This window comes from Carica papaya, chromosome 7 (genome assembly GCF_054855325.1).
Source record: "Carica papaya isolate Zhongbai chromosome 7, ASM5485532v1, whole genome shotgun sequence".
Lineage (NCBI taxonomy): Eukaryota > Viridiplantae > Streptophyta > Magnoliopsida > Brassicales > Caricaceae > Carica > Carica papaya.
Genome location: NC_142315.1, coordinates 1,547,575 through 1,565,127, shown reverse-complemented (window position 1 = coordinate 1,565,127; position 17,553 = coordinate 1,547,575). Strand labels below are relative to the sequence as shown.

General features: G+C 33.3%; 4 protein-coding genes across 5 annotated transcripts; 2 read left to right on the top strand and 2 right to left on the bottom strand.

Moving 5' to 3' along the window:
- The first annotated feature begins 447 nt into the window (after positions 1-447).
- Positions 448-5,930, top strand: SVR7 (pentatricopeptide (PPR) repeat-containing protein). 2 transcript variants are annotated; one of them, XM_088206949.1, is made up of 3 exons: positions 448-1,269; positions 1,757-4,333; positions 5,129-5,930. In XM_088206949.1, the coding sequence occupies exon 2, from the start codon at positions 2,109-2,111 to the stop codon at positions 4,308-4,310; it is 2,202 nt and encodes a 733-aa protein (XP_088063075.1). In that variant the 5' UTR covers positions 448-1,269; positions 1,757-2,108; the 3' UTR covers positions 4,311-4,333; positions 5,129-5,930. The 2 variants fall into 2 exon arrangements, with proteins under 2 accessions (XP_088063075.1, XP_021902141.2); XM_022046449.2 differs by lacking the exon at positions 5,129-5,930 and having other exon boundaries at positions 449-1,269; positions 1,757-4,480.
- A 546-nt stretch (positions 5,931-6,476) lies between these two features.
- On the bottom strand, positions 6,477-10,339 carry MAP70-5 (microtubule-associated proteins 70-5). Its single transcript, XM_022046393.2, has 11 exons — positions 9,963-10,339; positions 9,298-9,383; positions 9,109-9,174; positions 8,836-9,006; positions 8,567-8,737; positions 8,316-8,471; positions 8,086-8,232; positions 7,852-7,923; positions 7,169-7,765; positions 6,927-7,072; positions 6,477-6,768 (listed from the first exon to the last, which is right to left on the bottom strand). The coding sequence occupies exons 1-11, from the start codon at positions 10,063-10,065 to the stop codon at positions 6,747-6,749; spliced, it is 1,737 nt and encodes a 578-aa protein (XP_021902085.1). The 5' UTR covers positions 10,066-10,339; the 3' UTR covers positions 6,477-6,746.
- A 3,845-nt stretch (positions 10,340-14,184) lies between these two features.
- LOC148252865 (uncharacterized) lies at positions 14,185-14,764 on the top strand. Its single transcript, XM_088206950.1, has one exon. It carries the CDS (start codon positions 14,323-14,325, stop codon positions 14,611-14,613), a length of 291 nt encoding a protein of 96 aa, XP_088063076.1. The 5' UTR covers positions 14,185-14,322; the 3' UTR covers positions 14,614-14,764.
- Positions 14,765-14,839: 75 nt separating this feature from the next.
- LOC110825098 (two-pore potassium channel 1-like) lies at positions 14,840-17,359 on the bottom strand. The gene is made up of 3 exons (XM_022055563.2): positions 17,093-17,359; positions 15,375-16,325; positions 14,840-15,253 (listed from the first exon to the last, which is right to left on the bottom strand). The coding sequence occupies exons 2-3, from the start codon at positions 16,283-16,285 to the stop codon at positions 15,082-15,084; spliced, it is 1,083 nt and encodes a 360-aa protein (XP_021911255.2). The 5' UTR covers positions 16,286-16,325; positions 17,093-17,359; the 3' UTR covers positions 14,840-15,081.
- Positions 17,360-17,553: the final 194 nt, after the last annotated feature.

The following is a 17,553-nucleotide window of genomic DNA, read 5'->3' as shown; positions in this document are numbered from 1 at the left end:
ATAATATTTTGTTCTTTTAAAATTTGGTACCTGGTTAATAGCCAGATGTTTGTCGCTTTTCATACATGTTGAATTTTGAATTTTATTTATTTCATTCGTGGGTAAAATTGTTTCAACATGACATCAATTGTAGTATTAAATTTAGAATTTAAATTCTTAATTATAATAGTTGATAATTTATAAAAGTTAGATAACTTATAAGTTGTGAAACTTTTATACGATAGTAGTGAACTACATTGAAAATATACTATTCTAAGTACGAAACTGACGAGAAAAATATAATCAATAGAGAAAAATGAAATATAAGAACTTTTTTTATAATTCTCGAAGAATGTCAACTAGAACTCTTTGTTGAAGAGCTAGATTTCTTAGAACCATCGCTATAGATCAAACTATTGAATTGCTTTTAGAACGATTCAACAAAGCTAATGCAATTGTTATTGTTAACAAAGTTGGGAAGATGACAGATATAGATTTTGCAGGCAAATGAGCCGCTTGGATTGACTACTAGAGTCAAAATCACTCTTGACATCCAGAAGCCTATCCTTCTTGGTAAGTTTCTGGTTAAGCCATAAAAATATAGAAGACCCTTTTCATTTCAGCCAAGCAGAAGACAAAGGGGCCACCAGGGTTCCATGAAAGCTTACCTGCTAAGTTCACTTACCTGTTAATTTTAGAAACTGCAAGCACTAACTCACTGACTAAGGAGACGATCGAAGTGCAACCCACAAGAATTTCATTGAAAAGAAGAGCAAGAATGATCAAAGCAGAGAGAAAGCACAAAGAGCCAGGTAATTTTCACTCACTCAATGATCCAAAAGTGGTCTTGGAGGTAGCCTCAATGACTCCTAAGGTGCCATGAATCTGTTATCCACAAACTACAGGAGATTGAGCCAGTCCTCTGCAGTATTAGGCCTAAAGGTTCTTGTAAATGAAAGGAGTATATCAGATAGTAAACAAGACTCCATGACTAAGCTGTTTAGAAAAGCTGTTGATATGATGGGGCTTGGAGATTTGGGCTGCACTGAGATACCATTTACATGAAGCAACAAATAAGCAAGGTTAGTGAAGAGGAAGGCAAGACTTGACAGAGGATTAGCAACAAGTAATTGGATCGAGTTACTTCCAAACTGCCAAATCTAACATCTTCAAGAAGTATTTACTGACAATTCTCCCCTCCTTAACTTGTTAAAAGAAAAGAGAAGATAGAAGAAGCTGATCAGATTTGAAGAAACTTAAAATACTTGATGCATCCAAGATTGTTTCCAGGTAGAACCCACACCAGTGTGTGTATCAGCATTGTGTTTATTTACATTTTACTGCAATTAAAAAAAGCATTTCATACACTAGTTTGGCTTATAAAAAGTAGAAATCAACAACAATTTTTGGTTTTATATGCCTCAAAATGATGATACAGACTATATAAAATGATTATAATCATAGATCGCTAAATGATAAACTGCAACTAGATTTTCTAAACTGCAACTAGATTTTCCTTGATTTTGAAACAAGCAATTAAGTCGACTTCCCCATAAAAAGAGGGGAAAAAAAAGCTGAAACCCAAGGGAAACATCCAGATCAAACCCAGAAAAAATTGTCCTAAACTAGGCTATAAACATTTTAAGTCAATTTCGGATGGCAAGGGAAGTTTTTGATCATAAACATGATGGAAATGATAGGGTACTATGATAAATTATAACATTAGAGTATCGCATTTCTAATAGTTTTTGAGAATTTACTCATTTGTGCTTTCCAGGAATTCTCAAATTTAACCAGAGTTGGGAGCTAGAATTTTCTGTTTTTCTCTGCAACTAATCTTGATACCAGTATGTGCACTCTTAATTATTGGAGTAGAAAAAGATGAAATTATGTAAATGGCTCTCGACCCATGTTAGAGATCAACTCTATCTCATCTTGCAGCTCCTTGACAGTAGGTTCCGGAGTGAAGATTCTCGGTTGCCAAACAGTCTGTCCACAAAAAACTGATTCTTACTTGCTTTAAGTCGAGAGTCAAGGCTACTATAGTAATTTAAAAATTCAGACTTTTTGGAGGAAAAGTTTGAGACTTTTTTCGTATTTAGATATTTTGAGTCCCCTATTATATATATATGTATAATTTTGTCAGTTTCTTATGCTCTCTTGATAAGGTGTCACCTTTTTCTCTGTTTACTGCATATACTCCGCTTAAGAAGATAACAATGGCGTACAACCTCTGTTCTTCATCTTCTTCTCTCTTCATCGACCCCCAGCCTCTTTGCAACTCACTCTATTCTTCACCAAAACTAAGACCAAGAAGCTTTGTATACTCTTTCAACTCGAATCTCTGTACATTTCGATCAAAACTCCCTCTCCAAATCAACCATGTCTCATTACAAGACTCAGTTCCACTACAAACCCGGAACACAAACACAAAAAAAGTGTCAAATTCCCAAGACCCAGATGGGAATTCTGGCTCTTCATCGAAAAGCTACATATGGGTCAACCCTAACAGCGCTAGAGCTTCTCAGCTTCGACATAAATCATACGATTCAAGGTATAATTCTCTTGTAAAATTAGCTGAGTCTTTGGATTCGTGTAACCCTCTCGAAAATGACGTTTTTGGTGTTTTGAATGGATTTTCTGGTAAACTTTTCGAGCAAGATGCTGTTGTCATTCTCAATAATATGTTAAACCCAGAAACTGCATTGCTTGCCCTTAAGTACTTTCAACAGAACTTGAAACCAAGTAGGGAGGTGATTCTGTACAATGTGACGTTGAAAGTGTTTAGAAAATGTAAAGATTTGGATGGAGCAGAGAAGCTGGTTGAAAAAATGCTTGAGAGAGGGGTTAAGCCAGATAACGTCACGTTTTCAACTATAATTAGTTGTGCTAGGATGTCATCTTCTCCAATTAAGGCTGTGGAGTGGCTTGAGAAGATGCCGAGCTTTGGGTGTGAACCTGATGATGTTACGTACTCCGCCATGATTGATGCCTATGGGCGTGCAGGTGATGTGGATAAGGCTTTGAGCTTGTATGACCGTGCAAGAACAGAGAAGTGGCGTATTGATCCAGTGACGTTTTCCACGTTAATTAGGATTTATGGGGTATCTGGAAATTTTGATGGGTGTTTGAACATTTATGAAGAGATGAAGGCTCTTGGTGCTAAGCCAAATCTAGTTACATATAATACATTGTTGGATGCTATGGGAAGAGCCAAGAGGCCTTGGCAGGCTAAGTTAATTTACAAAGATTTGATTGACAACGGCTTTACTCCAAATTGGATAACCTACGCAGCTCTCTTAAGGGCCTATGGCAGAGCTCGCTATGGCGAAGATGCTCTTAATATCTATAGGGTAATGAAGGAGAAGGGAATGGAGTTGAATGTGATTCTTTACAATACTCTATTAGCCATGTGTGCTGACATCGGTTACACTGACGAGGCTGTTGAAATTTTTGAGGATATGAAGACTTCTGGGACTGAACCCGATAGTTGGACCTTTTCTTCCTTGGTTACCATATATTCTTGCAGTGGCCAAGTTTCAGAGGCAGAGGCTGTATTGAACGAGATGTTGGAAGCAGGGTTTGAGGCTAATATTTTCGTTTTAACATCACTTATTCAATGCTATGGGAAAGCCCAGCGAATAGATGATATTGTTAGGTCATTTAATCAGGTTTTAGAGCTTGGCATCACTCCAGATGATCGCTTCTGCGGTTGCCTTCTGAATGTGATGACCCAGACGCCAAAAGAAGAGCTTGATAAATTGAGTGACTGCATTGAGAAGGTCAATTCAAAGCTTGGCTTAGTGGTGAAGCTTTTGGTGCAGAAGAATAATAGTGAAGAGGTCTTTAAGAAGGAAGCATCTGAACTTTTTGATTCAATCAGTCCAGATGTGAGAAAGGCTTACTGCAATTGCTTGATAGATCTTTGTGTCAACCTCAATTTGTTGGAGAGAGCCTGTGAGCTGCTGGATCTGGGGCTTACACGTGAGATCTACACTGGTATACAGTCTAGGTCTCCAACCCAATGGTCTCTACATCTTAAATCTCTATCTCTTGGGGCTGCATTGACTGCATTACATGTTTGGATAAGTGACTTGTCCAAGGCCCTTGAATCTGGGGAGGAGCTTCCTCCGTTGCTTGGGATCAATACTGGACATGGGAAACACAAGTATTCAGACAAAGGCCTAGCCATGGTCTTTGAGTCACATCTGAAGGAACTAAATGCCCCTTTCCACGAGGCTCCAGAAAAGGTTGGCTGGTTTTTGACAACAAATATTGCAGCCACGTCATGGTTGGAATCTAGGAGTTCACTGGACCTGGCTGCTTCGTAAGTGCCGTGCTTATAAAGGTTCTGGTATGTAATGTTTGGAATTACCAGCTTCTGTTGTGCTTTCATGCTTACTTTCATTCGTTTGATAGAGGAAAATTTTTGAATCATTAATCCATTCTTATTATACTTGGTTACTAAGTTAATGGAATTAGGAAAAATTTTTGAGTCTTATGGAATGACTTTGCCAACCACTTGCTATACTCGAATCCCTGAGTGTCTTTATGAATTGGTCCATATTGGTGCATAAGATTGAATTATATCCTCATTCACAGATTGGCAAGATGGTAGTACATATTTACAGACATATAATTATTCATATGTGTATGATCTGTCCATGTATGTTAGCCTCATTTATGTATATATGTATGCAATTATATTAAAAATATACATGGAAGGATAGGAAAATGAATGCAATATGTTTGACTTCTTTGGGGCCCTAAAATGGCTGTTAGGAAATTTTTTTAAGAGGAAGTTGACCTCCATTGCGAGCCTTTTTTTAGAGGAAATTTTTTTAGAGGGCTTAATACAATGAACACTTCACAGACCTTTTGACTTCTTGTATTTAATAACATATTTTCTAAGAGGGATCCCGCCCTTGACTTGCATATAATAATAGAGCTCATAAAAAAATAATTAAACTAATCACTTCTATTAGAAAGTAAAATACTAATTAAGACACCCTGTGATGGCCTGCACGTCAAAATTGTCTACAACGTTTGGTCAGTTCAAAGCATGAGTATAAATTGATTGGTCCAAATTGATGTTTTTCTGTGGACAAACATGGGAAACTGCATACACATACCCTTTTCTCCATCTCAGGGAGAAGTTAGGGTTCTGATCTTCAATGGAGGAGAAAAGAAATTCAGAGCCTCAACACCCATCAAGAAGATAGCTTCTGGTCCTTACAGTGGCTATAAGTTGGTGCACCCTGCTCAGCCAAATTCACCATTGCCACATAGTGCTAAGCTTATACCTGGTGAGGTTTACTATCTTCTTCCACACCAGAAACAGTTCGATAGCGGTTTGATTGTTCCTAAAATGTCTGGTAAGAAGACATCAAGAAGGCAGTTTGTGAAAATAGTATTGACAAGGGAGCAGCTGGAGTTGCTGTTGGGAAATGTTAAGGAGTTTCAGTCAAAAAATGTTTACTTCCGATTCTCTGAGAATTTTAGTGAGAATCAGAAATTGAAACCATCTTTGGCCGTGATTCCAGAAGTAGAAAACTTCTGAATGGTAGGACTAGTGATTGCATATTTTCGCTGCAGTTGCATTGCAAGTCTAATAGAGAGTAGCTGCCACAGCGAAATCAGAGAGGTGTTTCTGTTATATTTCTATTGGGAATACCACCATTGCTTCTTGCAACTTAGATAAAATTTCAAGCTCGAATATGTCATTATTATAACTCTTTCTGGAGTTATTCCTTTGGTTACTTTAGGCAAGTTGGGGAATTTAGTATCTGTATATTTTAGTTGGCCAATTGGCTAAAACAAAGCAAAAAGAAAGAAAAAGAAGAAACAGGGACAACATATGTAAGCAAAACAAAAGTGTTTTGAGTTTTATGAAACCCATGCTGCAATTGACCCCAAAACATGCTAGCTATCAGGCTTAGTTTTAGACTTTATATTCCTTGGGCTATTCTAATATCATTTGCAATACTTTAGCATTAAATACCACTAATCCAATAACTTGTGGATCTAAACTAATGGACCTAAAAATTTATGCACAAATTCTTAATATTTGATAATCTCAACTCTTATATAAATTTTGAGTAATTCATATATTCTTTCACACTATCATACAAAGTTAAAGAGTTATCAACCATTCTTTTACTAAAAAGGTTGATATTTCTCTCCTGTTGAGGTGTGGATTCGAGTCATGTTGTAAGTTTCATATATCATCATTAGGAGATTGTATCATGATTGATGTACATGTATTATTTTTTTAATGAAATATATGAAATTTTGCTAAAAAAAATAGTCATTTTTTCTTTTTCGGATTGGATTGTCAAATTGACAACACAGAGAAAAAAATGGTTCAAGAACACTCTACCTAACACCTTTAGATAAAGAATATGCAAACTGGGTTCCGAGTACTCTGCACACTGTTGAGGCACAACCTCTCTGCACAACTTTTTATAAATTCCAACACTAATATTCACAAACACTAGTATTCATAATTTGAATTGAATTGACTATTATGATTTTAGATACAAATCACAAAACATATTCAAATGTGTCAGACAGTCCAAACATCACCCTAGAGCAACTCAGTTTCTTTTGCATAAGAACTTTATTGATTATCTACTACCAGAGAAACAAGTCATATTTACAAGGGAAAAAAAATCCGAAGACAGATACACAATCAACTGAAATCCATTTTTTAAAAAGTAATCAACTGAAGTTCACGACCTCATCAACTCCATCCGACTGAGGAATCTTCAAGATGATTTCTGTGCAATGCTGCAAAACATGGCATTCAAAAGGTTTAAAAATATCCAATCCGATACAGAGGGAAGAATCATTAGATTAGTAATGATAGAATGAAGACATGGGAGAAAGAATGAAGTTTCAGTATAAAACAAAGTTGGAGAAAACTTTTTCAGGGGATTTTCCCTAACCTTTTGGAGCTTGTATCTTTGGTCCTTTGGTGGTTGTTCACTTTAGTTGGTCCAGCTTCCTTTTCTCTTGATGTTGCTTCTCTCTTCATCCTTTTAGACTCTATTTCAATAGCTTTTGTTAGTGCATCCACCTTCTTCATGAGCATCTGTAAAAAGTTTTATCTTAGGCCTTCGACACCTCTTGCATTCAATACAACAAGAGAATAATAGGACTAACATTAGCTAGCAGCTTAACGCCTTACCTTGATTTCTTCATCTTTGGCACTCAAATTACTTTCTTTAACCTCACAAGCCTTCCTTAGATTGACGACTTCTTTTTGAAGTCTATCATACAGAAACCCTGAGACAACATCTTCTGAATTGGGACTGATATTTCCCCTATTCTGCAACCCGTCATTGGCGTTACTTCTATTTTTGATTTCTGCTGAGACTGCCAGATCTGCATCACCATCCTTGCAAACATTGGCATCTGTGTTTGTCTTCAATTCTGTGTTCTCCTTTCCACTGCTATCAACAACTTTATTTCTGGATACCCACATGTTTTTTCTCATTGGCATATTTTCCCCAGCATATTTCTTCTTGAGGCCTAAATCTCCAGCATCATTAGCTGTTTCATTTTCCATCTTTGGCGGCTGCAAAGGGGAGCCTCTTCTGATGCTTGAAGCCCTTGGCTGAGAAGTAGACCTCTTCCTCGGTCCAGTTGGGCTTGTGAAGAACCCTAAAATATTACTAGATTTTTCTCTTTTAGGGGAACAACTAACCGAATTAGGATCAATAGAGAAACTTGATAAATGTTTTAAGCCTTCTTCCAATGTCTTCAGCCGCAACTTCAGTTTATCCTGAGGCATATCTTGTATTAGCAAAGAAAACCGGTCTAGTCAAATAAAATTAAGGGCACAGATATGGTTAGAAGACAGCTTTCTACCTTCAGTTGGGCTTCTGCCTTAGCTGTTCTCTCTGATATTGCTAGCTTGTGTTTCAACCGTTGCATCTCTGACTACACCATCCAGAAAGACGAAGTTCAATTTGTATCTTCAACATTATGATTTGTGAACTATGTACAAACACTTATTAGGTGAAAGTTTCCTAAAGGTCTAGTAGTTATGATTGAAAAATAAAACTCAATCTGCATCTCTTTGCCTAGTCATGAAAGAAATACCTGAAGCAGCCTTCTCTCTTCCAGCCATTGTTTGACTGGCATTACTTTGTCATTTTCATCCTTCCACTCATTAGCCACAACGGTTGCTACTCGGTTTGCTGAAACTTTAACTCTGGCTAGCTCTCTCTCTAAGGTCCTCTTTTCATCCTAAAAAATTTGAAAGCTAATTAGCGGTCATAACCTGAAAGTCATAATCATTGGACCGTTGCCTACAAGCATATACCACCTACATTTAGTTCAGAAATCTGTCGCCTGTAATCACGAATGGCATTTGCTGCAACCCCGCCAGCCAAAATAGCCTCTTCAAGTTCTTGAATGGTTTCACTGAGCTTTTCAACCTCTAAGACCTTCTGGCGATTAGTTTTTTCAAGAATCCTATTCTCCTCCTGCATATGGAACATTAATTCTGCCATGTTACTTAATCCCTCTATCAATAAAGTACAATGTAAAGTACAGAAAGGAGTCTGATTGGAACTCTTGCCTGAGATATCTCGATCTGTCTCTTCAGCTCAAAGTTCTGATTCTGAACCTCCTCAACTATCAGAGCTCTCTCCAAAGCGCTTCGCAATATTCTTTCAGCTTCAAGAAGAGCTAATTCTTTTGACTTAGTGAGACGTTCCAATGCCTTTTTGTCCTCTTGAAGCACTGCAATCTGAGAATATCGAAAAAGGATTGAAGTACTAAAAAAATGAATCATCTTCTCATGCTGCATAGTTGTTTCCAAGTGCAGTTTTCTTTTTGCATAAGTACCTCATTTCTATACATTTTAATGTCTGCTTCTAGAGGAGCAATCAAAGAGTCAATAGGCACTGGATCATCATCCCTTTGGTTCGCATGCACCCTTCTAAGAGTTGCCTCTGCAGCATACTGTGCAGCCAATGCATCTTTTTTCTCATTGTTTAGTCTCTTGATTTCAAGATTCTTCGTTTAGTTACACACCAAAGAAATAAATTGTACTTCAGTCCTACTAAGGCATGCATGAATGAAATTTAGGATAAGAAATCACAAAGATAATAAACAAACCTTTTGCTCAAGAAGATTTTCTACAAGTCTATGTTTCTCATCCAACTTATTAACTTCATTTCTAAGCTGGAAAACGGAAATAGAAAATTTCAAACACAGTTACATCAGATTAAAAAATTCATTGAAATTTCCATCTGTTATAAGATACTACAATTCCATATATGATTCAACTTATCAAATTCTTGTTACCTCTTCTACAGCCTTGTCCTTCAGCACTTCTCTGGCCTTTAAAGCCTTGATTTCAGCCTGAGAAGCTGATAGCTCCCTGTCTTTTTCTGTAAACGTATAAAAAAGCTAAGTAAAACATAGTTTGACCCACCAAGGGAATTCATCATTATTTTATTTTGTAAAAGCACAAAAAAAAATATAAGGTCAAAAAGACTTCTATTATCAAACTCCATTGACATGAATGCATTGACCATATAAATTACCAAGGGTTATCATATAGTGGGAAGCTGAAAATACTTCCCACCATACTTATCATAACCATGAATTGGAAAAAGCTATCACTATACCAAGCATCAAACCGTGTAATGATCATAATGAGAAGGACAAAGAATTTTAAGAGAAAAATCAAACTACAAACATCGTTATTATACATATAATCAAACTACACAGTACTATTTGTGCTCAATAAGTTACGAAAACACAAAGAAGTAGCAATAAGTCGGAACTCAATACAGCTAAATATTATATATAGCTCCACCTTTTTTAGCACTGAAAAACCAGGCAGAAGAAAGACAGAACATGACAACAGACCCTATTAACTTCCCAGACAGAGACACACAGAGACACACACCATTTACTTGTGTTTATGTCTCAGAGAAAAAAGAAAGAAAGGAAGAGAAGGAAACCTTTGAGTTGGTTCTGCAACCGATTGAACTCCAAGACAAGAGGATCCGGATGAACAAGAGAAAGCTCTTCTGCTCTAAATGCAAAATCCTCATAACCCACCATCTCTCTTCTCTCCTTCGTCTCTCTCAACACTCAAACAGCGTAGAAGGAGAAGAAAAACATGCAAAACTCAGAACTATAACAAGAACTATGAAATGGGTTTTAGGGCAGAGGATAGATATAAAGAGGGTTTTTGGTGATAACAGAAAAAGTCCCTTCCTTTAAGGAATTGACCGTAAAGAGAGGAATGGTCTTGCCATACTCTTAAGCAAAATTTGAAAGCTAAGTACTCATCACAAGCCGGCCAAGCCGGCTCCTTTACCTCCCTTTCATATATATTTGACAGTAACCGTTACTTTATGACCATGATAACATTTTTTTTTTCAAAATTTATTTCTTTTTTTTTTTTAATAAAAGAAAAACAAAAACAGAAAACCCAAAAAGATTATATCTTTAGAAACTTCACTTCTTGTTTGATGCCATCCTTTCCACATTACCACCTAACCTGTATACATGTATGAGAATATACATAATTGTATGTATATGTACAGGAAGAAAAATTGTATTAGTTGGTGCCATTGTTGTTGCAAGCTTAGCTTAAAGCTTAAAGCTTTTATTATATAATTATAAAAAAATATTTGACAGATTAAAAGCCCAAAAACTGACAAATAATGGAAAGAGAAGTGGGAATAATTAGTTGATTCTATCCATTTGATTAACTTGCAATCATTGTCGTTTAGTTGATGATTATGATAGAAAGTAGGTTTGAATTGATTTTAATTACAAATTCTAAATGATTAACTTGTTAGACAAATAAAGCAAAAAAATTTAATCTTTTTTTTTTTCCATTATTGGCTTTATCAAATTGAGATCGAAAAATATTTGAATTCTCTAATTCTTAGATGAAAAAGAATGTACTTCTAATCCTATCGAACGAGTTTTCTCACTAAAATAATAATAAAATTTAGAAATAAGAAAATATTATATTTTTCTCGTCCTTTATTTTCTATCGTTTACCCAATATACCCTAATGTTAGATAAATAATCTTCTATATAATTGTTTATCAAACCTCTCATTTTGTGCATATTATTGTATAATTATTAATTTTTTTTGTGGGTTTTTTTCCAATTAATTATATATTTAGGATTTGTGTGTAAATGTAAGAAACATATTATTAGGGTTAGTTTCTTTGCAATCATAATTACCAAAACCCAAGATTGAAGATGAGTTTTTAAAACTTTGTCATGATTCTCCTATCACCTCTATTGATGGAAAGCTCTTGTTTTGGCATAATCCGATTGCTTCAGCGCAAAACCTTGCTTAAACCATGCCATTTTTGTTTCTTTCTTCAAATTCTTGGATTGAATCAAAGAAAAAATATGAAGTGTTGGATGATCATAAACTCAAAAAGATAAAACAATATATAAAGTGGGTTAAAAGAAAACAAACATAATTAAATTCATAAACATATTAATAATAGATTCTCGTGTGTGTGTGTGTATATATATACACAAAAACATATGTTACGAGAGTAAATAATCGATTAATATAGTAGTAAATTACCCACAACATTATAACAACACTATAACATGATAGTTAAAATTTTTATATTTTATTTGAATGTTACAAATTTAAATCTTAATAAAGATACAGAATTCGTCGTAGTCAATATATAAATACTTGATTCAGTGAAACTAAATACTTAAATTATTAATTTGTTGGTGAGACTACAATGATGATTTAAAATTAAGTTTCAACGAGTTTATTAAATTTATAAACGAAAGAAATATTATGTGATAATTAAATTTTTTTAACCACGATAAATTAAAAATTCAATCTAATTTTTTACACACACATATATATATATATATATGTATATATTTAAAAGAGAATACCAAAATTATAAATGAATATGCTAGAATATTAATAATTAATTAAATTACCTAAATTTTTATAATATTCAATTGAATTAATTATTCAATAATATATATCTATCCAATTTTTTTTTTTTGTTTAATTGGTCTTTATATTGTTGATACAAAATGCTTATATAAAAATTAAGTTTTCCCCAATTCAATCAAATAAATCATTCGTACCATGACTAAAAAAAATTTGAATTGTAAAATTGACCTATATGGATTAATACATTATAATTAATTATAGATTACAATATAATAATCCCAAAATTTTTTTAGTTGATAGAAAATTACATTCATAACTAATAATTTCTTAATCAATTAATTTCGGTATAAGTATTTTGCTTACAAGTATTATACGCCCCTCGACTTTGCTTACAAGTAAATTATATGATTAGAGGAAAGAAAATTAATTAATGAAATTAAGTCGGCTCTTCCTCTCTAACTTGGCAATTTGGCAAATTTTAAGACAAAGTTACATAGTTCTTTTGGGCAAACGACAAAAGGGAAGATTTCATATATGTGTATATATATATATATGTACCTACCGACACCCAAAACTTATATGTATATTTATAGCCGTAAAATATATAGGACCAAAGTTTATATTCAAAAGGGTGTTGATTGAGATGGGTTTCTTTTGTAATTAAGAATCATTCATGAACTTAATTAAAACAAAAACAAAAAAAAAAAAAGGAAAAACCCATTAAAGAAATTATGATTTTCAAAGTAGTGATATGAATTTAGGTGGGATCAAGCTAAAGCTTTGAAAAGGAGTTCTTCTTTATTTGACTTTGGAGTAGGTAAATTGGATAATTATGAACTCTATAATTTTAGCTTCAACCTTAATATTTCTATCTAGTAGTATCTCAAATGGGTCCTAGCTTTAATTAATCAATACTTAATTAATTAGTTAATTATATTCATTATATACATATAGCACACACACAAAAAAAAAATAATAATAAAATTAGTGGGTTCACAAAATTTTGATACTAAATTTCATTTAGAGTTTATGGGTGTTACATTGAAGTGGTGATTATTTTAAAGAATTCAAATAACCCATCATAATTTTGAAGTAATTAGAAAAAAAATTCTTTTGGAGTTAATTTCCATTATAAATATATATATATATATATGTATGTACATATGCAATGAGGATGGTATGTATGTAATAAGAATAAGGTCTCAATTTTAAGTTGTACCCAATACTCCAAGACCTAAATTCAAATTGAAAGCCCATCTACTAGTTTGGGTACCCCCAAAATTATATATCAAGCCCAAATATATTAAGAGCTTAAACTCACAATATTAATCATTAATAATGATGTTCAAATATATGAATTATGATCTTGAAAAAAAAGAATGTCGCAATAATTTTGATTACTCAACGATTGAATATTTTTATTATTCTCTATAAAAATATAAAATTTAAGTTGCGTTATGTATTATTATTGTCGAATAATTTTTTTTTATAAAAAATTCTTAAACGTACTAAACTGATACGAAAAAATATGTATTGAAGATTGTTTTCGAAAAAAATCTAGTTTGATTACTTAAAACTTATTTTAACGCTAAAAAACTAAAATTTATGTGTAATTTTTTTTTTTTAAAAATTACACAAAAAAATTAATAAAAATATTGTAAACCTACATTTAAAAAAAAATTAAATAAATAAATAGCAAAAAAAAAAAAAAAAAAAAAGAAAGGAAAGGAATTGAATTAAGCCAAAAAGAAAGAGGAAAAGACAAATTCTTTTTTCTTTTCTTGTTTGATAACCTAATTTCTTCATGAACCTCATGAGCACAAAGAAGAAGGTATGCCTTTCCTACTCCTCTAATCTTAATCCCCTTGGAAAAAGCAGTCACATGAAAACCCACAAAGCAGCCGACCAATGACCAATCTCACAAATGGACAAAGCATCTATGCCTAACCATATTCTTTTGCTCATCCTAAAATTACTAATTTAGGGTTTTTTTTTTTTTTTATTTATGAAGAAAAAATTTAAAGAGGGTATTAATTCATTTTAACTAATCAAATTAAAGAATTTAAGACATGGGTAATGTTCATTTTACCGGAATAGTAAAGATTTAAGAAGAAAAAACAAAGTGAAAAGCAAGTATATTATGGTGGAAAATTTGTGAAGGATATATATGGCAGTGAAGGCATATATATATATATATATAGGAGGGTATATATGTAATTACATAAAACAATACAAAGACCAGGTGGCGGATTGTAAGGAAAACAAGAAGAATCTCCCACAGAAAAATAAAAGTAATAATAAGAAACAGAGAATGACAAAGAAAGACTTCAAACCAAGAACTGAAAAAGCAAATCTCTGTTTCTCAAGCCTCTGAATCTTGTAAAAAATTTTCTGAGAGCTTGAAACAGAGAAAAACCATGGAGATCCCGGTAAAATTTATGGAGTACAGATATCATATCATCGCAGGAATCATCCTTTCATTGATTGTTTCTTTAGTATCAGTTGCAGCGCCTAGAATTCTCACCATTCTTGCCTATTTTTGGCCTCTGTTTGCATCGACTGCGGTGTTCTTGGTGGTGATAATGGCGTTTGGTGGGTTTTCTCAGCTTTCAATGGAAGGTCATGGTGAAAAAGCTGGTGAAGGACTTATTGATTATGTTGCAGGAAGAAACCAGCAGCATGGAGAGAAGATTCATAGCTATGAATGATGGGTAATTTACAGTCTCCTCTGTTTTTTCTTTTGTACTCTGTTTTCTCTGTAAAATTTAGTTTTTAACCTTTCAAATTGTAAAATGAACTGTTTATGGTAAGTCTAAATTACCAGGGTCAATAAATAAAATGTCAGGCTCTCTTTATATCTATACTTTGTAAATATTCAAATTGTAAACAAGTAAATTTGAAAATACATACAAAACCTACAGCATTATGTACTGAAGTTGAGTTAAAATTTAACTTTAACTTTTTATATACATACAATTTAACCTCATCAAAGAAAAAAGTAATGGAAAAAAGTACAAAACAAAAATTTAATACTGTATATTACTTTTAAACATTGTTCATGAAAACCAACTCTATTAAGAAATCTCTTTATGCTGATAAGTTGTCATTAAATCTATTAAATTCTAACCTAAAATCGTATAGTATTAAGAAGAATTGTCCGAGAAAGCGATAATTCATTATAACTTTTCATACTTGATCGATGTGGAATTACATCCAACAACATCAGCGGCTGTCAAAGTTCCTGATTGATCAACATCAAGAAGCTTGAACCTCTCCATCATTACTAAGATATCTTGCTCACTGATCTTTCCCAGTTCCTTCAACTTGTATAGGACAAATTCCGCAACACTGTGATCATTAATCGAAAAATAAGTCAATCCAAACACTTTTAAAAATCATCGATAACCTGAAAGACAATCTGGGTTTGTTTAGCCTATTTTGTGTTAGATAAGTTGTGAAGTAGGTTTACCTGACTACTTTGTCATGATCAAGATCTGCAGCCTCAAGATCTGACCATGTAAACTTTCTTGACATAACCCATTGAACAAGTTTCCTTTGCCTTCTTTCGGTATATAGTTCAGCTAGGTAAAGAAAGCATTGAGCTAAGCAAATGGTGCTGCTGAGAATCCAGAAAACCGCGAAAATTCTTCCTCTTTCTGTTGAGAAACTCTCGTCTCCGTAGCCTAAAGTAGTGATTGTGCAGCAAACACAGTAAATTGCATTAACGAATCCCAGGTTTTCGACAAGATACAAAAACAAAGTTCCTAAAACCATAAGCACAACAAGTGCAAGCAAAACCACAAGGAACTTATGTTTATTATGTTTGTGTACTGTCTCAAATCCATCTACACATTGTTCATTCAAGTGAAAGGCTTTAACCAAGAGAATCTCTTGATTCTCCACGATCTTATCAGCTGCTTTGCTGAGAAATAGTCCTCCGAAAGCCATACCCGTGAAGACATACGTGCAGGCTAATAGCTTGGCATACACTCTATGAGGAACCAGGTCTCCATACCCAACTGTAGTCATTGTTACAACACAGAAGTATAGGGAATCTACGAAGCCATTCGTCTTTTTTCCTTCGATTTGATTCCTGATAAGGAAGAAACAAAGAGTTCCAACTCCTAGATAAGCACCTAACAGCATGAAAACTTTCTTGAAGTTGAAACTTTTTTTGGTGATTGTTTGGTTTTCAGTGGGGAGAAGAAGAGGTGATGTAGTGGGATTTTCTTCATTAGCAAGAAAATGAGAATTGTTTGAGTTAGGAGGATTGAACTTGTGGGAATTTCTTCTTCTCTGCAATGGGTTGTTTCCATTGACATTTACAGAAGCTTCTAGTGTATTTGCAGGAAGCAAAGCTTGTTTATCTTCTTGAGTCATTAGAGCAAGCAGCAGAAAATTGCATCTGGGTTCGGATGGCCTACAAGATTTGAGCAAATCAAGAGTTTTATAATAGTTTTGAATTATAATAATATAATTTTGAATTGTTAGATTTGCTCAAAACTATAATAATAAAATATTCATTCGTTAAGAAATCTTGAGAAATCCAAAAACTCTGAGATCGTGTTTACCTCTAATCCAATACACCCAAATTCTCAAATTCAAATCTATCAACTTATACAAAAACAATGTATATATGTATATATATCTACATGTATATAATATGTACATTGTTTTTGTTGTGGAAATAAATTTCAATTACGCACACAATCACACAAAATAAAAAGTAAAAGAAGAAAAAACACAAAATTTACATACTTTAGCAGAGATATCTACATTCACACATAAAACAGACAAAAGTTTTTCCATTACAATAAAAATCAAAAGTACATCCACCTATAAAGTTATAAACTTTAAGATATCCAAAAGATTAGAATTTTCTCAACTAATTTAAACTAATTTTTAATATATGATCAAAATACTCAGAATATTTAACACGACTAAAATATACGTAACACTAGTCAATTCGAAAATCAAGCTACATCAACAAGTCTTTCCAATTTCCTCTATCAACATCAACAGTTTTTCGGTATTAAACGAAAAAGTGAAACTCAGAACACGAAAGATTTGAGGGATAAACTGATATAGGCATGCAAAGATTCAAAGCGCAAAACAAGAATATACAAGGGTAATGAATGTATAGATAGATTACAATAATGATGAGAACCATGAAGTGTTTTGTATTACCTGGAGAGTTGATCCAAGAAAAAGATTTGATTTTTTTTTTTTTAATGGGTGATTTCTGTAAATTGAATGTAATGTAAGAGGGAAAAATGGCATGCAAATCTTGAAAGAGCCCTAAAAGGGAGGAGAAAAAGCAAAGGTTATAACATAATCACAGCTATTCTTACCAAGTGGCTATGTTTGTCACTTTTAAGAAGAAACTAATATATATACACATACACATATATAGACATCAATGCTTTAAAATTCTCATTTCATTCATTCATTTGATCACTTAATTTTTAACTAATCGGATAAAATGACAATATATATTTATTAATCAGTCCGGTTTAATCTAACTCGTATAATTTAATTATTAATTGACTTGATAGTATACATTTTATATTGTTATTTACGAAAATGAGAGTTTAGATTAGAGTTAAACAATAATTCAGAATTGATTTAAACCGGACTGAAACTTAATG